Source organism: Myxine glutinosa, chromosome 1, assembly GCF_964187855.1.
Source record: "Myxine glutinosa chromosome 1, kmMyxGlut1.1, whole genome shotgun sequence".
Lineage (NCBI taxonomy): Eukaryota > Metazoa > Chordata > Myxini > Myxiniformes > Myxinidae > Myxine > Myxine glutinosa.
Window position 1 is genome coordinate 52,234,675 of NC_136261.1, and position 23,569 is coordinate 52,258,243.

The window sequence follows — 23,569 nt, forward strand, 5'->3', positions numbered from 1 at the left end:
GCCAATCACAGCCGTGATATCATCAGGTTGAGATAATGTCATGGGGAATAGATATCTGCAAACTGAAAGCGAAATGTTCAACGTTTTTTGAAATATCACGTACACAAAAGTACATGGACAGATGATCGGTCAGTCGATCTGTCGGACGGAGCTCATTTTAATGTCGCGATCTCCGACCTTGTCAGAGGGGTGGGAGACAAAAACGGTTTACACATTTCGAAAGAATGATAGGATAACTCGGAAATCTCTCATGTACTTGCCTTTGACCAGAGAGGGATGAGATCCACCAAAACTGCTGCTCTGGTGCTTTGCAGGCAGGGCATGGCTACCATTCTTTCGTGGATGTTATAAGATCCTGCAGTGCCTTTCAAAAGAGCAGGACATTGTGTATTGAACCATGCAGACATATTCCAAGCATCCTGTCCAAACTGTGGGCTGCTTCAGCAGCACTCTGCAATGTAGTCGTGATCTATGCATTTTGCATTCTCGGCTACAAAACCTCCGTGACTCGTCACTGACTCTTCAATGTCATGTTGTGTGCTATAGCATGCCCGACTAAGATCTTGTTGATGGCGCTTCTGAACCTTGATTTCAAGTCGTGTGACTAACAAACATCTTGGATGACGACTGTGGATCTTATTGTTAATGGCGGTTCTGAACCAAATGTTTAAAGCAGGCACCGATACTCAGGTATTCGTAGTCCAATGGGAACCCAAACTCCTAATTCCTATTCTCAAAGCATGAAGATAACCCAGTAATCATGAGGATAATTGAGTTTGCTTCTCAGGGCCTTAAATATATAAATGCTGGGCATCCCGTCTGCAGGCAGTAGTTGGTGGACGTTGAAGATCTCACGGTGTCCTTCGTGAAGAGTAGGCGAGCTATTACCGGCACCATGAACAAATTACAAATCCATACCCTAACTACTGCAGGGAAGGCAATGGCAAACCACCTATATCACCCTTGTCAAGCAACTGTTTTGGCAGCACTGACGCTCTGTAACAAGTATAGTACATCTTAATTCATCAATCAGTGATCACCGAACAAAATACCATACCTTTTATGGTTGTCAAAAATGAAGCCTTGTCTCAGCTGCTTGGTGTTATACCACATGTTTACTTGCTTCTGGGATAACACCTGGATAATGATGATCGATCGATCAAACCATATTATTTATTTCGTTCTACAAGTGGGCAGACACATCTTAACCTTCCAAAGTAGTAACACCAAACGGACACCGTGCAGGAAAGAACTTTTAAAATTTTTAATTGGAACCAGTACTTTAACAAAGAAAAATAACATTTGTACAAAAGAAAAATAAAAGCCAAAACAGACTGGTATCCTGTGTGCTGCGGAAGAACACGCATGTCCCCTTCGTAAGTCTGTACTCAAAGGTCAAGAAAAGTCATTCCATAAGCAATATTGCCTCGCAGCGTTCCAAAATATCACAGTTTACACTATATATTACACAATTCAGTGTCAATACAAACAGAAGTCAAAGGTAAAATCAGTTTGATATTGAAACGGCCAAACGATAACCAAGGGCCTCACAAACTGGCCTTTGCATACCTAGTTTAGAAGGTAAACACTGCGTGACAAATTTCAAATCATTTCCGTGTACTTCCGTCTGGGAACAAACCGTGGGTGGCCTACGCGGTCGTGTGAACACCAAAAGGGACACGAGTTCCAAACGGAGGAAATTCCGGGCAAAAGTTTCACTTACTGGAAAAATGGTCGGAGCCATCCGTCGACCGTTCTTATTCATGTCGTTTTACTATCGGAAAAAACATCAAGTCCATTTCTACTTACTTCCGCCTTTGAGCACCTTTCGTTTTGTTATTTATTTTGCTGCGTTCATTGATCGAATAGCACGGTCCTTGTTAATTCAAACACTGCTCAAAAAACATGCGCGGCGGTGTTCTCCAGCGGGGACAGATATACAATTGCATTCATTTTCTTTGTAAAACAAAGACTAAAAAAATACAAATATCCACGTATGCTGAGAAAGACATCAATGGGTTATCAGGCCCAATGTTTTATTTATTTATTTATTTACTCTGTGGAACATTTCAGTGACTACATCAGGGAATCACAAACTGCAATATTTGTTTTATGAAAGCTGCTAGTTCTCTTTTTTGACGCGTGTGCGTGTGTGTGTACGCAGACTTTCAACTTAATTAAACAACCCGAGGTAGAATTAAAGAACTAGTCTTGCTGGTGAAGGCTAGTGTCGATCTGTATCAACGGACGAGTGGAATGACAGACGGAATCGACCGAATGTCGATCAAGGTATGTTCACCGCCCATGGGATGCAAGGGCAAGCTGACATTTCAGACATTAACCCTTAATCGGACCAAAAACGCCGAAACATCAACTTCTCCTTGCACCGCAGTCAGCATACCTCCAAACAACGTACACTCGATTCCATCCACATGATTAAACAATCCACCTAACCACACACATTGTTGTAGTGAACATTGAAGTTGTTCTAAGACCACCAGGCAATAAAGAACGTAACAAAATAATGTGATAAACGACGAACAGGAACCTCAATTGAACCTCAATATCCCCTGAATCGAAGATCACGTTCACCTGCTGTATCAACCGATAAAACAGACAGACAAACAAGTCCGAGAGCAACACGACATAAATCAGCCGGACATCAAACACCAAATTTCAATTTGGCATTTCGACATGTAAAACGAAAGGAGAAAACTTCAGGGAAAACAAAAGTCGATTCTGGAACACGTACCACATATGGTACCAAAGGAACCCCGATGCTACAATCTCGTGTCCGACAAATGAAGAAGGTCCACAAATACGTAGCTTCTTTTCGGGTCTCAAAGTTATGAAAAGAGATCGTTTGCGTCACCTCACGATATTTAAAAAACAAAGGCTTTGTCAACAAAGCAGGATTGACGAAACCTTATTCAGGACAAAATGAGTCCGAAGGCCTACGTGAGGTTGTTAAGGCTCTGGTGCGAGGTACGTACGCAAAGACAGCTCCTTCATCACGACTGGAACCTGATTGAGCATTTGGCACGTAATTAGATTGGCAATCGAAGACGTAACACAAGATGAAGTTCTGGCGGTAAATATAGTGGGGTTGAAGCCTTAAGCGACGTCAGAGTGGATGTTGAACTGAGATGATAAATGGCACATGGGAAGTGTGAAGACCTTTCAAAATGAATCGAAGAAATGAAGACCTTTTGATGGGAAGCTGAGGAGCTTTAGAACGATGCTGGAACACGGTGGCAAAAAAAAACCAAAACAAAAAAACCCCGGAGTTTCACACGTCCGAGGCTGGTTTCACGAAAGGCGATGGATGGGCAGCATGATGTATCACATGTACTACCTACACCATTGCACCTACCTGTGACCACCTCCTTCCTTCCATAGCTGCTTTTCCTTCTCTCTAATTCTTCTCTTTTCCCAACTTCGACCCCCACCCTCAATCTTCATCAAGTTTGTTTGCATCCTTGGCTTTCTTTCACTGTCCGCACCCTTGGCTTTTCCTTCATCGTCCGCACCCTTGACTTTTCATTTTCTTGAGTCGTCACAATTGCCTCTAATCAGTTTCCTCGGTACCTGGCGAGATCATGCTGATAGACATCGGAGATTCTGACCCCTAAATTGAGAAAGAAAGGGATGGGATAAAAGGGAGGGAGAGGAGAACAGAAGTAAGAAGGAAAATACAAACACCAAAAAAAAATAACCTCCCCCCATGAAAAACAAGCACTTCACAGTAGATTTCACAGCCTCGAGCATACACAACATCAGCAAGGAGACGTCATACATTTTCAAGGGGTAGTAAATCACCTCGAGCGATGTTTGACACAATTCCTCCCAAGGGTGAAGGGGGAGGACGAGGACGTGGGTAGGGGGGTGAGTAGGTTACGATCAAGGATTAATGTAGTTAGGGGTGATTCTTAATGCGACAGTCTAAAACATCACAGCTGACATCCTTCACATTAATATTCAGGGAATATGCAGGATAAGGAAAATGTAAGAAGGTCTTTGTGACATAACTCAAAATCAGTCACTCAATCATCAGTCAAAACTCAAAATGAGATATTGCACTTGTTAGACTGAAGATCAAATCATTGCCTGGATAGATGAACAGCACTACAATGTGAACTGGATTTGCTGACAATCCAAAGTTACTCTTAATGTATAGTACCATCAGAAAGTATTCACACCCCTTGACTTTTTTCACATTTTGTTGTGTTACAGCCTAAATTTTAAATGGATTAAATCGAGATTATTTGGTGCTGATCCAAACATAATACCCCATAATGTCAAAGTGGAATTCTTTTTAAAGACATTTTTACAAAATAATTAAACATATAATACAAAAAAATTTAATTTACATAAGTATTCAACCCCTTGAGTCAATACGTCATAGAAGTACCTTTGGCAGTAATTACAGTTTCGAGTCTTCTTGGGTATGTCTGTATCAGCTTTGCACATCTGGATTTGGGGAGTTTCTCCCATTCTTTCTTGCAAATTTGCCCAAGCTCTATCATGTTGGATGGGGAGTGTCGGTGAACAGCAATCTACAAATTTTTCCACAAATTCTCAATGGGATTCAAGTCTGGGCTTTGGCTGGGCCCCTCAATCACTTTCAAGTTAATGTTCTGAAGCCATTCCAGTATTGCTTTGGCTGTATGCTTGGGATCATTGTCCTGTTGGAATTTAAATCTTCACCGCAGTCTCGTGTCTTTTGCACGATGAAGCAATTTCTCCTGAAGGATTTGCCTGTATTTGGCTCCATTCATTGTTCCATCTAGCCATACAAGTCTTCCAGTCCCTGCTGCTGAAAAGCATCCCCATAGCATGATGCTGCCACTACCATGCTTCATGGCAGGGATGGTGTTTGATGGGTGATGAGCTGTGCTCAAACTGTGCTCAGACCAAATAGTTAAATTTTCGTCTCATCAGACCACATAATCTTTTACCTCGTGCTCCAAGTCTTTCACGTGCCATTTTGTAAACTCCAGGCATACTGTCATGTGCCTTTTTATAAGGAGTGGCTGAGAGATTGCTCTGACAGGATGGCCTAGAGGTACTCACACTCACCTCTAAGCTGTCTAGCCTGGGTTTGAATCCCAACCCAGCTACAAACTGCCATCCCTGTGTTTCACAGACAAGGTGATTCCTCAATGTGTGTGCCGTCCCTCGGATGGACGTTAAACTGGCGTCCCATCTGCCGGCATTAGTTGGTGGACGTGAAAGACGACATGGTGTCCTTCGCAAAGCGTAGGTGAGCTATCGAAGGCACCATTAACAAATTACAAATTCCTGTCCTAAATACTGCTGGGAAGGCAATGGCAAACCACCCAGTATAACCCTTGCTCAGGAAGCTGCTTCGGTGGCACCGACACTCTGTGAAGAGTATGGTAAAACTTTGATAGCAAAAAAAATTACGAAAAAGAATACGATGAAGTATCATTGGGTAGAAAAATCAGATAAATGTTGCAGCATTGATACAAAGATGATTTGCATAAAATTGATTTAAAAATATGAAAGAAGCAGCAAAACAGAATAATGACACAGATGACAAAGGTAAAGATAATGGTGGTATGAGACACACATCAATCTTGAAATGGTCGGCACCTGCTCTGAGATCTTGTCAGACCCATTCCCATTTGCATCGCCTTCAGGACTGCCCTCGCCGCTGCCTGTGGGATCCTTTTCATTCAACAATGCTGTGATACCAGCAAGTGTGTCCTAAAATAATACAGCAGGGGATTATCAGGAACATTATGGACTGGGATAATTCAGATCAAAACGAATTGGGGAAACATAAGAATGCATTGGACGAGCACACCAACATACCTGTGCCGACATGGTTCTTTGAAATACCTTTCCCATGGACGTTTCATTTGACACATTACTTTGGGGAGTGGAGTAATGATCTGACATCTAAAAAGAAAAAGATTTCAGGATTTTTATTTTTTTTACCCTTAATTTATCTCTTAAACTTTAAAATATATACATAAACAGCATGTGTCCTTACATCTTTGTCCTTAAATCCAAATTCCAAACAATATTCAACTGACTAAACTTCCAACAAAACAAGCGTTACGCCTAGGTCCCCCGTCGGGGAAGTGATGTGAGTTGACAAAGTGGAACACGCAGAAAACATGCTATGATATGATATTGCGCTCACAAGGGTCAGACAAACATGGAGGCGGCCATCTTGGATTTTGACGTGGCGACCCAATTTTCAATAGCGTTCTTCCTTATGCCTAGATACACCCACACACCAGAAGGTACTTCGCTTATTTTTCAAGATATTTCGCTCACAAGGTTCAGACATATATATGGTGGCGGCCGTCCTGGATTTTGACGTGGCGACCCACTTTACAATAGCGGTCTTCCTTATGCCGAGATACACCCACACACCAAATTAGAAGTTGGTACTTCGCTTATCTTTCAAGATATTCTTCTCACAAGATTCAGACATACATGGCGGCGGCCATCTTGGATTTTGACGTGGTGACCCAATTTTAAACAGCGTTCTTCCATGTGCCTGGATACACCCACACACCAGATTAGAAGTTGGTACACCGCTTATTTTTCGAGATATTTCGCTCACAAGGTTCAGACATATATAATATGGTGGCGGCCATCTTGGATTTTGACGTGGCAACCCAATTTTCAATAGCGTTCTTCCTTATGCCGAGATACACCCACACACCAAATTAGAAGTTGGTACTTTGCTTATTTTTCAAGACATTCATCTCACAAGGTTCAGACATACATGGCGGCGGCTATCTTGGATTTTGACGTGGCGCCCCAATTTTCAACAGCGTTCGTCCTTATGCCTAGATACACCCACATACCAGATTAGAAGTTGGTACTTCGCTTATTTTTCAAGATATGCAGGTTACAAGGTTCAGACATGCATGGCATCAGACATACATGGCGGCGGCCATCTTGGATTTTGACGTGGGTTGCACCCACACACCAAATTTGAATGCGGTCCTTCGCTTACGCACGCATGCACGCACACACGCACGCACGCACGGACGGACGGACGGACGGACGGACGGACACACGGACGGAGGGGAAAGCCATAGTCCCCCTTTCGCTCCGCTGAGCGACGGGGGACAACAAAGCCATAACTAGAAACATCGGAAGTACCGGTAAGCACTGGTTGATAAGTTAAAAGCTCAGCCAAATGCTTTGTTGACTTGAGCCTCGTACACACTGCGAACCCATACTAAAACAGCTTAAGCATCCTGAACTCTACTTACAAGTGACGAACCCATCCATACAAAGGAGATAATCGCCAGAGTAAGGGTTTTTTTGTACAATTTGTAATGTACAGTCGGACAGCTGATTGCACCAATAGATGTGATGGAGAGTTTTCATTCTGTACAGTAATTCACGGGGGAAGACGTGGTACACAGCTGGTGGCATATCCAGTGAAGCAATGTACACAGTGTGAATGGTGGGATATCCCGCAAAACAAAGTTCACAGTGTGATTGGTGGGATATCCTGTGAAGCTGTATGTACACAGTATGAATGGTGGGATATCCCGCGAAACAATGCACAGTGTGATTGGTGGGATATCCCGCGAAGCTGTAGGTACACAGTGTGAATGGTGGCATCTCCCAAGAAACAATGTTCACAGTGTGAATGATGGGATATCCCACGAACCTCGCTTATAGCGTGGCTAAAATGTTTTTTTTATGTGCCACCAAAAGCCATGAAAACGTGAAGCACAGGGCTGTGAATGTAGAAACAGGTCATTCTCACGGCTGGTGGAAAACATTTTTTTGCGTATGTCCAGTTGCTTTGTGCATGGCTGGTGGAAGATATGTTTTGGAACCATCATGCTCGTGGCTCATGGAAAAAAAACATTTTGTGCCTGCGAAAAACCGCAAATACGTGGGACACCGGACCGCAATTGTAGAAGCAGGTCACAGTTTATCAACCGCAAATACGTGGAACCCACGAATGTCGGGGTCCGACTGTATGGCGCTAGGCCATACATATTTACATAGAGGGCATTGGCTCTTTCCCCATTCTGGAAACTCAAACTATTAATTTATTATTACCACCTTTATCCTCTTGTGCAAACCCCAGGGTACAAACTACAACCTACAATATCTTTCTCTCTCCCAGTTTTTCTTTCTCTGTCTCTCTCTCGTTCTCTCTCCCTCTCTCTTTTTCTCTCTCTCACCCATATTCAACCTTCCACAATGACACCCTACCTTCAACCAGGCCAGTGAGGTGTTACTGTAGAATGCTATTTCATCTCATTCTAGCAAGTGTAACAGTTCACTGATCTAAAACGGGCTGACAGGATGGCGTAGAGGAACGCACACTCATCCCTGAATCCCGAACCAGCTATAAACTGTCATCCCGGTGTTTCACAGGAAGTGTGATTCATCAATGCTCGTGCCGTCTCTCAAATGGATGTTAAACTGGGTGTCCTGTCTGCCGGCATTTGTTGGCGGACATTAAAGATCCCACAGTATCCTTTGTGAAGAGTCGGCGATATATCGCCAGCATCCTAAACAAACACCAAATTCCCTCTTTGTATCAGTGGATCAGCTGTGTTCTCAGCAATGACACAAGCAACAGTGACAGGCTGCAAACAAAATGAATAAATTGGTCTAAAACATTCCTTAGCCCTCTGGCATAATGCTCCCAAGCCCCTGCAACACTGAGGAAGACAAAAGGGTGAATGCCGCAAAGGCCCTATCTCGGTTCTCTGTCGAGATTGAAGAGTCAAAACTAAACTTTATCCGAAAATGGAACGCAACGACCACAAAACAGAATGTTCTTATTTGTGACTGCTTAATCCAGCATCCGTACCATTCTACCCCCTGTGTTTACCAATATGTAACATCCTTTCTCTTGCAAACATCTATGATAACAACATTCCTTCCTTGCCGACCACTGCTTCTCTTCTACTTTATAAACACTTCAGTTATCTTACAAACGACAACTAAACGAGCCAATCTCAAACAAACGTTCAATCACCTTATTCTGGAGCCACTGTACAGCCCAAAGCAGATGGTACGAATCTCCACGAAAATACTCCTTTGCAGCTGAGCACCTGCAGCAAAAAAGGAATACTCAACCCAAACAACTACAGATGTCCTCCTTAGATCCATTGGTCTCCATAATATGTTATTATCTTTACGTGCGAAGCCAAAAGGGGGTTAAGCAATTGGTTCACTTTGTCTGTCCGTCTCATATGTCTGTCTATAAATGTCAGTTTATGATCGAGGAACAACTTAATTCCAATTGAATTTCAATTGAATACGAATTGGAACATGAATCGGAAAACGAACCTGTAGATTAGCACTACTTTGGTTCTGAATTTGACAAAATGTATGGAATCTCGTCCCGATCTTGCATGCGCAGAGGGGAGTTTTTTTTTTTTTTTCTATACTGAATCGAGGCTCGTGAAAGAGCTGACAACCACGAGAGAAAGACAGTACAGGGGGACCACGAGGGAAAGACAAAGACAGCACATGGGGACCGCGAGGGAAAGACAGTACAGGGGGACCACGAGGGAAAGACAAAGACAGCACATGGGGACCGCGAGGGAAAGACAAAGACAGCACATGGGGACCACGAGGGAAAGACAAAGACAGCACATGGGGACCGCGAGGGAAAGACAGTACAGGGGGACCACGAGGGAAAGACAAAGACAGCACATGGGGACCGCGAGGGAAAGACAAAGACAGCACATGGGGACCACGAGGGAAAGACAAAGACAGCACATGGGGACCGCGAGGGAAAGACAGTACAGGGGGACCACGAGGGAAAGACAAAGACAGCACATGGGGACCGCGAGGGAAAGACAGTACAGAGGGACCACGAGGGAAAGACAAAGACAGCACATGGGGACCGCGAGGGAAAGACAAAGACAGCACATGGGGACCGTGAGGGAAAGACAAAGACAGCACATGGGGACCGCGAGGGAAAGACAAAGACAGCACATGGGGACCGCGAGGGAAAGACAAAGACAGCACATGGGGATCGCGAGGGAAAGACAAAGACAGCACATGGGGACCACGAGGGAAAGCCAAAGACAGCACATGGGGACCGCGAGGGAAAGACAAAGACAGCACATGGGGACCGCGAGGGAAAGACAAAGACAGCACATGGGGACCGTGAGGGAAAGACAAAGACAGTACAGGGGGACCACGAGGGAAAGACAAAGACAGCACATGGGGACCGCGAGGGAAAGACAGTACAGGGGGACCACGAGGGAAAGACAAAGACAGCACATGGGGACCGCGAGGGAAAGACAGTACAGGGGGACCACGAGGGAAAGACAAAGACAGCACATGGGGACCGCGAGGGAAAGACAAAGACAGCACATGGGGACCACGAGGGAAAGACAAAGACAGCACATGGGGACCGCGAGGGAAAGACAAAGACAGCACATGGGGACCGCGAGGGAAAGACAAAGACAGCACATGGGGATCGCGAGGGAAAGACAAAGACAGCACATGGGGACCACGAGGGAAAGACAAAGACAGCACATGGGGACCGCGAGGGAAAGACAAAGACAGCACATGGGGACCGCGAGGGAAAGACAAAGACAGCACATGGGGATCGCGAGGGAAAGACAAAGACAGCACATGGGGACCACGAGGGAAAGACAAAGACAGCACATGGGGACCGCGAGGGAAAGACAAAGACAGCACATGGGGACCGCGAGGGAAAGACAAAGACAGCACATGGGGACCGCGAGGGAAAGACAAAGACAGCAAATGGGGACTGCGAGGGAAAGACAAAGACAGTACAGGGGGACCACGAGGGAAAGACAAAGACAGCACATGGGGACCGCGAGGGAAAGACAGTACAGGGGGACCACGAGGGAAAGACAAAGACAGCACATGGGGACCGCGAGGGAAAGACAAAGACAGCACATGGGGACCATGAGGGAAAGACGAAGACAGCACATGGGGACCGCGAGGGAAAGACAGTACAGGGGGACCACGAGGGAAAGACAAAGACAGCACATGGGGACCGCGAGGGAAAGCATACACATAGGTGCGAGTGAGATACTTTTTAAGCGGTGAAGCCGCTTCAATGTTTGGCTTTGTCCATCCATCAAAAATGAAAAAGAAGAACGTTTCTAACCCACCGTGTTTAATTCTAAAGGGTTCTAAAGGGTAATTCTAATGGATCTAAAGGGTAATTCTAATGGATTCTAAAGGGTAATTCTAAAGTGTCATTCTAGTGGGGTTTAAAGGGTACTTCTAAAGGGTTCTAAAAGGTCATTATAATGGGTTCTAAAGGGGATTTCTAATGGATTCTAAAGGGTAATTCTAAAGTGTCATTCTAGTGGGGTTTAAAGGGTAATTCTAATGGGTTCTAAAGGGGAATTCTCATGGATTCTAAAGGGTAATTCTAAAGTGTCATTCTAGTGGGGTTTAAAGGGTGATTCTAAAGGTTTCTAAAGTGTCATTCTTGTGGGTTTTAAAGGGTACTTCTAAAGGGTTCTAAAATGTAATTCTAATGGGTTCTAAAGGGGAATTCTAATGGATTCTAAAGGGTAATTCTAAAGTGTCATTCTAGTGGGGTTTAAAGGGTCATTCTAAAGGGTTTCATTCGCTTCTCGGCATGCTTATTTCATATTAAAAATGCCAAAGTGAACCGCCTCCTTCAGACATAGGTGCGATTATTTTTTACTCAGTCTGCCTGGTTGGCAGTCAAAAAAAATCGAAAATCATTCCAAACAGGAACTTATTGTTTTTAGGACCCCATCCAAAACCTTGATCGAATAACTATTGTGACGTGTTAAATAAGGCGATGCAAAAGATGCTGCATCAACGGTGGTAAACTTCCAAAAAAACGTTTTTTTCTACCACCTTTAAAATCTTAATTTTATTGAAATTGAATGAAATACCTGAACACCAGAACACAAATCAGCTTTTTGGAATTTTCAAAAACTTCTGTTTAATAGTACTTGGATAAAATATTACAGCATTTTATGTCATCTTGACCAATTAAATTTGCTGCTCGCACACCCCACCTATGTCCTTCTTTTCTCAAGACTGCGCAGGGTAAGGTGTCCTACAGGAGCAGAAGGTTTTGAAAGAGCTTGGATATACATTTCATGAGGCACAAAGACATAATGTATGGTGCAAAAACATGGGCTTTGGGAAAAAGGGAAGTTGAGTTGCTGGAGAAGACAGAGATGAGAATGCTTCGGTGGATTCTCAGAGTATCACGAAGAGAAAGGTTGAGGAATGAAGAGATATGAAAGAGAGCTGGAGTTGTAAGTATGACAGACATTATTAGGGAGACTAGGTTGCAGTGGTTTGGGCACATTATGTGGAAAAAGGATTAAGAATTAATCAAGAAAGCATGAAATGAGCCAATTAGAGGGAAAAGCGAAAGAGAACGACAGAGATTAAGGTGGAGGGAGGTCGAATAAAGAGATTTGAAGAGTGAGGAATTAAGAGAGGAAGATGCAGAGGACGGAAGGAAATGGAGAGGGCGAATATGAGTGGCTGACCCATAACTGTTGAGATTAAGGTGCAAAGAATCCTTGCAACTACAGACCAATCAGCCTGCTCCCAATAATCAGCAAGGTCATGAAATCGATCATCGCTTCTGACATCAAATCCTTCCTCTTCTCCAATGGCTTCAAATCGGATCATCAATTTGGATTCAGACCAGGTCATTCAACTCGGGACATACTGCTTCTGCTGTCTCAACAATGGATGGAGGTCCTCAATGCGAAACAGGAAATCAGAGCCATCTCCCTTGACATATCACGTGCCTTCGATACGGTCTGGCACCCCGCCCTTCTCACCAAACTCTCCTCCTATGGTATCCATGGAAACCTCCACGCATGGCTTGCAGACTTCCTTTCTGGTCGCAGTCAATGTGTGGCCCTGAATGGAATTCCCTCATCTCCCCTTCCTGTTCAGGCTGGAGTTCCCCAAGGCAGTGTTCTGCACCCTGTGCTTTTTCTGGTCATCATTAATGATCAATCCGCTCTCTGGAAAATCCTCTCCATATCTTTGCTGATGACTCCACTATCTGCCGCTCCATATCACAACCCTCGGATCGGCAGTCTGTAGCCTCTTCACTCTCTGCAGACCTGAACAATATCACAAACTGGTCAAACAAGTGGAACATGTCTTTCAATCCTGACAAATCTCACACTTTCACTTTGTCTCTCCGAAAAGACCATCTGGACAACCCTTCCATCTACTTTTTGAACAATCCTCTTGAAGAAGTTCTGTCACTCAAGCGTTTGGGTCACACAATCTGCCATGATCTTTCCTGGGAAAACCACATTTCCAAGCTGGCCTCCAAAGCCAGTCGCCGACTGGTCATCCTCCGTCGTGTGAAGTCCTTTCTGGGCACTTCTGAGCTCCTCACCACATACAAAGCTTTCATCCACAGATCAATGGAATACTGCTCTCCCCTCTGGGCTGGTGCTCCTGCCTCACACCTAGCTCGGCTTCACGCGGTTGAAACCAAAGCATTCAGAATCATTGGAATCTACCACGATGAAGCTGATTCTGAGGGCCTTTCTCTCTCTCACCGCAGGCAGGTTGGTGGCCTTTCTGACTTCTACCGACTCCTCTCCAGCTTTGCTCCCCCTGTTCTGTCTGTGCTCTGTCCCCCAAATATTCCTGCAGGACGCACAAGATCTACCAGCAACCCTCTTCTGGTAAAACTGCCAAAATCTAGACTCTCTGCTCACCTTCACTCTTTCATTCCTCTTTTCTCCCGCCTCTGGAAGAAACTCCCCCACTCTCTTCAATCCCACTCCTCCCTCAGGGTCTTCAAAACACCTGTTCACCATCACTTATCTTCCCCCATCCAAAACCTTGATCTTTTCTACCCGTTAAAACACCCAAAATCCACCTCTTTAAATCCCCAACTTCTTTCCTGGAATTCCTAGAAGTGTTCATTTGCTTTATACCGTGTATCCCTCCCTCCTCCCCCTTCCACAGATCTACCGGCATCCCTGTTCTTTTCTGTTAATGTGCTTCCCTCTCTCCCCCTCTTGTCTCCCATTCCCTTCATTGCATGTTTTATGTGTCTGTGCATTGTTTTCATGTTCAACGTGTTGGCTCTTACACGAGCTTCAATTCTGTATACAAAAAAAAGAAGAAGAAGAAGAAGAAAAAGCTATAAAGATATTTCATCTCAAAGCAGAAAATAACAAAGCACTTTGGAATCAAGAAAGTAATTTTTGTTGTTTCCAACCACGGTCCCCGAAAAAGGCCAACCCCCGCTTTGCGGGGAAAAATGGCCTCTAAAGGTGTTTTTTTTTTTTTCATCACCTTGATGGTAATAAGCATTTCCAATAAAATTAAGATGTCATTTGCCCAACTTTTGAGTCATTACCTCTTAGATTAGGCCCAAGGATGGTTACACAGCAAACAAACACGATACGATTGGGATATTTACTCTCAAATATTTCCTACTGCCGAGGGGGAATGATAAGGACCAGACAGGGCAAAGGCACAATTGCTTCATCCAACCTTAAACAACTCACCTCTGTGCAATATGAGAAATGAACTTGATACACTGATAACAACGAGAGCTGTCAGCACCACTGCAATGATGCATGAGAGCTGAAATAGAGAAAGGGAAAGAGAAACATATGGACAGGGGAGGGAGGAGGGAGGTGGAAGGGAGATCAAGATAGAAATACAAGAGAAAAAGAAAAAAGAGAGAGTGGGTGTCAGGAATATATCAACGACAAAAGAAGGTGATGAAAGGCAAAAGCAAAACAAGTCATGAGGGCACAATAACACATTCGATCAGCAAAAGTGAATAGACGTGGAAGCATGAAGTAGACGAGTGGAAGTGGCGACAGTTGAAGAACACTAAGGACATTTTAAATATGTAAAACTGACCAATCTCACAAATTTATATGAGTTATTCACATACCCAGAATGCCTTTTTCTCGTTCCAAAGTGAATCTGATCCTCTCCAACTGTAGGGGGTCTTCAATAGCCTGTTAAGAGGCAACTTAATAAACCATGTGCTCCGTATGTTGGATACATGGTCATGAAACATTTTATTGTTCAACGTCACTAAAAGGTTGTCCATCTCTTGTTTAAAGCTGGGCCGATAAAATCCGCATTCATTGCATTGTCTCTATCGCTCTCCCCAAAGGCACCACGTTATCGCTGCCAAAGTGCTCAGTCTCATGGTAAGTATTATGCTAGTTTGTTTGCCCTAGCCTTCCCAGCAGTCTCAGAGCAAGAAAATGGAATGCTTAATTTGTTCATGGTGTCGGCCATAAGTCACGTACTCCTCGCGAAAGACACAGTGGGATATTTTACGCCCAGCAAGTATTGCTCGCAGATTGGTTCTCAGCTTATTATCCTTCAAGGGACGGCAAACTTTGCGACGCGTCTCCATCCCCATGAAACGCCAATCTGACAGTAGAGTCGGGCCGAGAATCTAATTCAGGCCCGATGGCTAAATGTAAATGTACCAATTGTACCATCCTGCTGGACCCATTCAATGAAATTTATGTTTATTGTTTCCATCTTGAATATATATCTATTGGTTTTGTCTTTCTGGATGGAAAGTGAAAGAGGATACGAGCAGCAGCAATGAATGATCGTTTTAAGGCCATTTTTAAGGTTTTAAGGCCATACGAGCAGCAGCAATGGATGAACTATATATCTGTGATCGCAAAGCGATTACCAAGGGTAAAACTCCCCTGTTGCCTGCAATCCAATGACAGCCATATTTTTTTCTGACCACCATATGACCTTGACCTTCAACATTTAGAGATAGAATGTAAATGAAGAAAACGCGTCCCCATCCACAATATAACCATAAAACTGAACGTCATGAAAATCGGAGGAAAATTATTCAAGGTATGATGATAAAGGTGTTTTTGTTAATTAGGTCACAATCCAAAAAAGTCGGTCAAGGAAACTAATCAAATATCAGGTGCACAGCCTCAGTGCAGGTAGATATTTATGATGAAATAACATCTTGGAAGGCCAAGCGGTCTTTGAGATGACAAAGAACACAGTTGTTTATTTCAGACCACCATTTGCCCTTGATCTTTAACCCGGAGGGGTAAATTAAGTGAAAATGCGCCTTGCTCAAGGTTATCTAGTGAGGCCAATTTTATTCCGATCAGACAAGCCCAAGTAGGGTTTTGGTTAAAAATGTTAAAATGTTTATAATTGGGTCATGACCTTAAAATTATGTCAAGGTCAATAAGTCAACTCTGCATACTTTTTATTCCCATTATTGATGCAAAATTTAATTCCAAAACTGCCAGCTGGCAGTCGTCGGAAATTCGGATATGGCAGATATGGCAGATATATGATGTCGGATGTCAGATATATGATGTCAGAAAATGGCGTCGGAAATGGCAGATACAGGTTGGAAATTGGCAGAAAAACGAAGAAAAAACAAAAACAAAGAAAAACTAGAACAGCACTCGATAGAGCGCATACCTCCGCCAGGCTGAACAGTTTGTTTTGTAACCCACTGACAGGCCAGATCTGGGACAAAAATCCAAGGGGCTTGTTCTTGTCACCAAACCAACTCGTCCACCAAGTTTAGTCAAAATTCGTCCATAACTTTTCAAAATATCATGTTGTTATATTTTGCTTTTCACCCGATCTCTCAATGGTGAAGAATCACTGAAAAAATTAAACAATTCTCGTATCCGAATCCATATTCAGATCTTCACCAAAATTGAATCGATTCGGTCTTGTCACACACCCAACCATTCCACCAAGTTTCATCCAAATCCATCCATAACTTTTTGAGATATCCTGCTATATATCGTTTGAAGGTGAAGAATCACTTTTAAAAATATTTATACGAGCCGGATCCGAATCCGGACCATCACCAAAATCTAATCATTTCAACCTTGTCACATACGCTACCTCTCCGCCAAATTTCATCCAAATCCGTCCACAACCTTTTAAGATATTCTTTTCACAGACACACAGACAAACAAACAGATAGACAATATAATACAAACAGATAGACAGACAGATAAACAAACACAGACAAACAAACAAATAGATAGAGGTAAGGGGTGACAACCATTCACCTTCGGTGACAGGTAAAAAAAAACAAAATGGTGGTTAAGTACTCCTTTGGGTCAAAGAAACGTCATGAAATGGAATATCTGAGGTAACAAATGGAAACTCTGAAGTAACAAAAAACAAACCCAACAACAGGTGTAATCCCCCCCCCCCTCCCCCCCCCCTCCTCCACAAATCTTATAGGGGTAGGCTTAATGACAGGTGAAAAGAGTTCAAAATGAGCAATTGTTGCATCATTTTGGTTTCTCAAGGAGCACTTTGGGATTCAACCACAGTTTGGCAAAACAAACATTTTTTTTAGCAAGTTTACGGAGCAAAAGTCTTACCAAAATTGAATTCAGCAAGTTGAAGATGCTGGTGAGTTCATGAGCCGGTGCTCCTTCCAGTTGTGTCTGGAGAAATGGAAAGCAACAGTCAGCTAAACAGGAATTGCGTGTTTCTTTGCACAGAGCTATTCCACAGCACAGCTGCAGCAGCATTAGGAGTGAAGGCAAGAGGAGGGGTTAATAAAGCAATACATTGAACTATTTATGTATTAAATGGAGCAATAATTATTATAAGTTGGCAGTGTCAAGCAAAGAAAAAAACAAGAAGACGTCATGCGGAACTTGAAAAATCGCCCCCCCTCCCCCCCCCCCAAGAAAAAATAATTCCATTGATACAGCAAATTGTCCATTTCATCAAGATTAAAATTGACAATCTTGATCAAAGCTCGGCTCAATAGGAAGAAAAGCGACGATTTTTCAGATGAAAAATGATTTTGGAAGGTTGACCTTGGGTTGACCTTCGACCTTTTGACCTCAAAAATAGTTAGTTTCCCTATTTAGTGACTCAATGTGCAAATGCTGTTCAATTTTCAAGTCAATCGGATGAAAATTGAGGATTTTTGAAACTTGGCCTATGTTGACCTTTTGGCCTATGTTGACTTAAAAAATACGTGGTGGTTGAATTCAGTGACCAGATATGCAAGTCCTCTTCAAATTTCAAGTCAACTGGATGAAAATTGAGGATTTTAGAAATTTGGCCGATGTTGACCTTTTGGCCTATGTTGACCTCAAAAATACTTGGTGGTTGAATTCAGTGACCAGATATGCAAGTCCTCTTCAAATTTCAAGTCAATTGGATAAAAATTGAGGATTTTAGAAATTTGGCCTATGTTGACCTTTTGGCCTATGTTGACCTCAAAAATACTTGGTGGTTGAATTCATTGACCAGGTATGCAAGTCCTCTTCAAATTTCAAGTCAATCGGATGAAAATTGAGGATTTTAGAAATTTAGCAAAGTTGGTGACCTTTGGCCTATATTGACCTTTTAACCTTTTGACCCCAAAAACAATAGGCTTCTTGCTTTTGACCAACTCTACCATTTGGTGAAGTTTCGTGAAGATCGGTTGAAAATTGTGACCTGTAGGCCAGTGACAAACAAACAGACAGACAGACAGAACCACAAACGCAACCGACCAATATACCTGAAAAATCTTCGATTTTGCAAGTAAAAAAAAGAAAAAAAATACATATTTTGTATTTGCAAATACAAAATGTGTCATTTTGCAAAAAATAAAACAAAAAATCTATTCATCACCCATATTATAAAAAGAGCCGTGTCTGTCTGTCTGTCTGTTTGTCGGGTTATAACTTGAGAATGGATTAACGGATTTTAATAAATCCAAGTACGGTGGATTCGGGTAACTCCCAGGAATGTTTGTGATCCCAAATTTTTTTTCTTTCTTTTTTATGGGTACATCGATACGCGTGTCAAAACTGAAAATGCCAACACCTGCACGTTGGTTATCCCTGCACGGAGATCTCTCAAGGAATCCTTCCTTTTTGTCCCCCCATAGATTAGCTATCGCAGCAAAGATTGGTATTTCCGTCAGCAAAGCAACGGGTCTTATATTCTAGTTAATGTGAAAGCAGGCCTGGTTGTGATCGTCATAGCATGAGGAAGAGGAAATTAATTTGCGGAACAAAAAGGCTCCATTATTGGTTCACGAGTTATCAAACAGAGTGACCACTATATTCGTCATGGGTGTGTGTGTGTGTGTGTGTGTGTGTGTGTGTGTGTGTGTGTGTGTGTGTGTGTGTGTGTGTGTGTGTGTGTGTGTGTGTGTGTGTGTGTGTGTGTGTGTGTGTGTGTGTGTGTGTCTGTCCACAGCATAACTACCTGATGATATCATCCGATCTTGATGAAACTTGGGTGGGAGGTTGATATCATGATCTAGTTGTGTCCTGCCTAGAGTGGGCGTATTGCGCCTTTTGCGCCATTGTGGGCGTATTGCGCCATTGTGGGCGGAGCGACGCCCGAAAAATGTCTTTTTCGGGGGTAATCGAGTTCAAGCTACATCTTCTCCGAGGGAGTTGGTGGAATCTAACAGGAGTTTCGGTATTTGGTTAGGCCAATGTCATGTGTCTAGCCTCACAGAGCTCGATTTTTCATTTTCGCCCCAAGGTCAAGGTCACAAGGTCACGAATTTTAGAAAAGTCGATTTTTGATGGTTTTATTCCATTGTTCGCTTCCTGATGGGGTGAAATGTCGTACATGATCTTATATTATCACATACATCATGAAGTACAAGTTTTCCAACAAATTTCAGAATCTTCGACCTTTGACATTTGAAGGTCACAAAGGTCAAATTTTCAAAGTTGTCGGAATCGAACCGAACTTTTGGTATTGTGTAGCTAACTAACCTCATAACTGATTATACATTATTTTCTATCTCATTTCAAGGTCAGTAACCTTCGTTTTGACATTTCCAGGCCAGCACCACACACAATTACGTACAGCTGGCTCTTAAAGGCCTGCGCATGCAGCGCATTGGGGCCCTTTGTAAATAGGAATGTACACCGCATGTCAGGGATCGACACCTGCCACGTGGGCCCCCGATCCCTCCAGTCCGGGCCTGTTTCGGTTATAGTCCGTCCTTTGTCATTGAATACTGCTCGCTCGTGAACCATCGTCGTCTCCTGACTTGTTCGACTTTATAATTGGCCAACTTTGAGATCAAAAAGTGTAAAAAAGCAATTTGTAATAACTTGGCGCATCTGAAAATTGAATGGAACTATATATGGAGAGAACATTCAGGTAAGTAAGAGAGACCTAAATTGACTTAAAGAGGCTGTGAAGCCACTTCAGAAAGTATTTTACCATGGCTTCATTATGTCCTGCCATGAGCAAAGAAATGGTTCAGCAAAAATGACACATTCTGCAGTTTTGCAATATAAACAACATTCTGTGGAAGTATATGTGTATGTGAGAGAGAGGGAAAGGGGGAGAAGAGGGAGAGGAGTAAAAGATAAGGAAAGATGTGAGAGGAAGTGAGAGAGAGAAGAGAACAGGGCGGGAGGGAATGGAAGGAGGTGGGGGAAAGTGGGGAAGGATAGAGCGGGAGAGGGGTGAGGAGATAGAGAGAGTTGGGGGAGGGAATACATATATTTGTGTATGTATGTATGTATGTATGTATGTACGTACGTACACACACACACACACACATATATATATTGTTACGTTTGTGGGGACAGGGATGAAATACCGTAGTGGAGATAGGAATGTGTAAATTAACACGGACAGTGTGACGCATAGACGAAGAACCTTGATGTACGAAGTAGGGAATCTGTAGAGCATAAGATCGTATATGTGTCTCCATCCGGCCATAAAAACATTGCCTCAAACAGGGAACCATGATTGTCATGGGGCCCGCAAGGCTAACCCCCGCTTTAGTGGGGGGAAATGGCCTTTTTTTTTTTTTGTATACTGAATCGAGGCTCGTGAAAGAGCTGACATTTACTTCATAAACAAATCAACCAGACAAACAAAATATATAAAAAGAGGGAGCGGAAGACAAGAGAAGGGGAGGCACACAAACACTTGAGAGCACACAACATTTAAGAGCAGGGAGATGTGTGGGAGGGAGAGGGCTTGGGGGGAGGGGGGTGGCAGAAGTATCAAACACAAGGACACCAAGGACTTCCAGGCCAGAAGTTGGTATTTCAAAAAAGTGGAATTGGGGTGAAATTAGCAGGGATAGAAAAGATCAATGTTTTGGATGGGGGAAGATAAGAGATGGTGGTGAACAGCTGTTTTAAAGACCTGGAGGGTGGAGTGGGATTGAAGAGAGTGAGGGAGTTTGTTCCAGAGGCAGGAGAAAAGAGGAATGAAGGAGTGAAGGTGAGCAGAGAGTCTTGATTTTGGCAGTTTAACCATAAGAGGGTTGCAGGCAGATCTTGTGCGACCTGTAGGAATATTTGCTGGACAGAGCCCAGAGAGAGCTGGGGGGGGGCAAGGCCAGAGAGGAGTCGGTAGAAGACAGAAAGACCACCAACCTGCCTGCGGTGAGTGAGTGAGAGGCCCTTGGAGTTAGCTCCATCGCGGGAGATTCCAATGATTCTGAATGCTTTGGTTTCAACAGCGTGAAGACGAGCTAGGTGTGAGGCAGGTGCACCAGCCCAGAGGGGAGAGCAGTATTCCATTGAGCTGCGGATGAAAGCCTTGTATGTGGTGAGGAGCTCAGGTGTGCCAAGGAAGGACTTCGCACGATGGAGGATGCCCAGTCGGCGACTGGCTTTGGAGACCAGATTTGAAATGTGGTTTTCCCAGGAAAGATCATGGCAGATAGTGAGACCCAAAAGCTTGAGTGACAGAACTTCTTGGAGAGGATTATTCAGAAAGTGGATGGGAGGGTTGTCCAGTCGGTCTTTTCGGAGAGACATCGTAAGAGTGTGAGATTTGTCAGGATTGAAAGACATGTTCCGAAAGACATGTCTTTAAAATGACCTTACCTTTTTGCTGTTCTTGCATTAATTTCATGAAACCCATATTTGTTGCATTTCACTTTTGTGTGTTTGTGGGTTCGAATAATAAACCCCGTGGCAGCCATATGTTCAGGTAAGCCTTCGGAATCGTCCCTCGCACATGAAAATATATCCTGCCAAAATATATCCAGTGTGGAATGACAGGAAGAGGCTTTAAAACGAACATTCATTCATTCATTCATATTCGAGGGGAGGAGCTATGCTAATTCGGTAGGGCAAAAGGATAATCCCCAGTGTGTAATTTCCCCCCTGTGATTTTCCCTACGTTTTTTATTTCATCAAAAAAAGCCGCCATTACAACAACAACAACAACAACAACAACAACAACTATAATCGCCGACAGTAATAATAATAATAATAATTCATTTATTTTGTATAGCGCTTTTCATGAAGCCCAAAGGCGCTTTGACAGAGTGCAAAACATAATGCATAACAAAACATGAAAACAACAAGTGCAAAAAGACAAGAATCAATAGGGAAATATTTAAAGCAAAAGGAGGGAGAAGGAGAAGTGATAGTCAGGGGTTAAATACTGTGGGTTTAATGTTGAATGCAGTGCTGAACAGGTGGGTCTTGAGTGATGTTTTGAATGTGGTGAGTGAGGAGGAGTCTCTGATGGTGTGAGGTAGTGAGTTCCAGAGGGTGGGAGCAGCGATGGAGAAGGCCCTGTCCCCCCAGGATCTGAATTTGGTCCGGATGGGGGGGGGTCAGGAGGTTTGTACCAGCAGAGCGGAGGTTGCGGGTGGGAGTGTGTCTGGAGAGGAGGTCAGCCAGGTAGGATGGGGCCAGGTTATGGAGGGCTTTGTAGGTCAAGAGGAGGATTTTGTACTGGATTCTCTGGGAGATGGGGAGCCAGTGAAGCTTGTAAAGGACGGGGGTGATGTGGTCACGGGTCCGGGAATGGGTGAGTAGACGGGCAGCGGAGTTCTGAATGTATTGGAGTTTATTGGTGATTGTTGTTTTTCAGGTGAAACGGGCGATGTTTTTCAGGTGAAAGAAGGCTGACTTTGTGATCTGTTTAGTGTATTTGTCGAAGGAGAGGGTTTGGTCAAAGATGACGCCAAGATTCCGGATGAGAGGGGAGGTGGATACTGGGATACCGTCGATGTTGAGGGCAAAGTTATGGGTGGATTTTGTGAGCGTTTTTGGGCCAATGATGATTATTTCAGATTTATCACAGTTAAGTTTGAGGAAGTTGATTTGAAGCCAGGATTTTATTTCAGAGATGCAGTTTGTCAGGATAGAGTGGGTGTCGGTGGAGACGGACTTGGTGGAGATGAAAAGCTGGATGTCATCGGCGAAGCAGTGGAATTGGAGACCATGACGGCGGATTAAGTGACCGATGGGGGACAGCTAAAGGATGAAGAGGAGGGGGCCAAGAACTGAACCTTGGGGGACACCTTGGGGGAGGGGAGCAGTGGGGGATTTGCAGTTATTGATGGAGATGAACTGGCATCTGTCAGAGAGGTATGATTTAATCCAAGAGAGGGCAGTGCCGGTAACGTTAAAGGTGGATTCAAGTCGGGTGAGGAGGATGGTGTGATCGATGGTGTCAAAGGCAGCGCTGAGGTCGAGGAGGACGAGAATGTTGAGGTTGCCAGCGTCAGAGGAGAGGAGAAGGTCATTGGTGATTTTGAGGAGAGCAGTTTCAGTACTGTGGTTGGAGCGGAATCCGGATTGGAATGTTTCATACAGGTTATTGGCAGAGAGGTGAT

The 23,569-nt window shown here is 43.7% G+C and overlaps 1 protein-coding gene across 1 annotated transcript in view; it reads right to left on the reverse strand.

Annotated features, from left to right (window-relative positions):
- Nucleotides 1–1,249: 1,249 nt before the first annotated feature.
- USP24 (ubiquitin specific peptidase 24) overlaps nt 1,250–23,569 on the reverse strand; it is a 251,269-nt gene continuing 228,949 nt past the window's right edge. The window contains exons 61-67 of the mRNA XM_078771659.1: nt 17,373–17,438; nt 14,906–14,972; nt 14,508–14,586; nt 9,002–9,077; nt 5,839–5,925; nt 5,617–5,730; nt 1,250–3,628 (exon numbers count right to left, since the gene is read on the reverse strand). Of these exons, the coding sequence (XP_078627785.1) occupies nt 3,569–3,628; nt 5,617–5,730; nt 5,839–5,925; nt 9,002–9,077; nt 14,508–14,586; nt 14,906–14,972; nt 17,373–17,438 (549 nt within the window). The 3' untranslated portion in view covers nt 1,250–3,568. The remainder of the gene's footprint in view (nt 3,629–5,616; nt 5,731–5,838; nt 5,926–9,001; nt 9,078–14,507; nt 14,587–14,905; nt 14,973–17,372; nt 17,439–23,569) is intronic.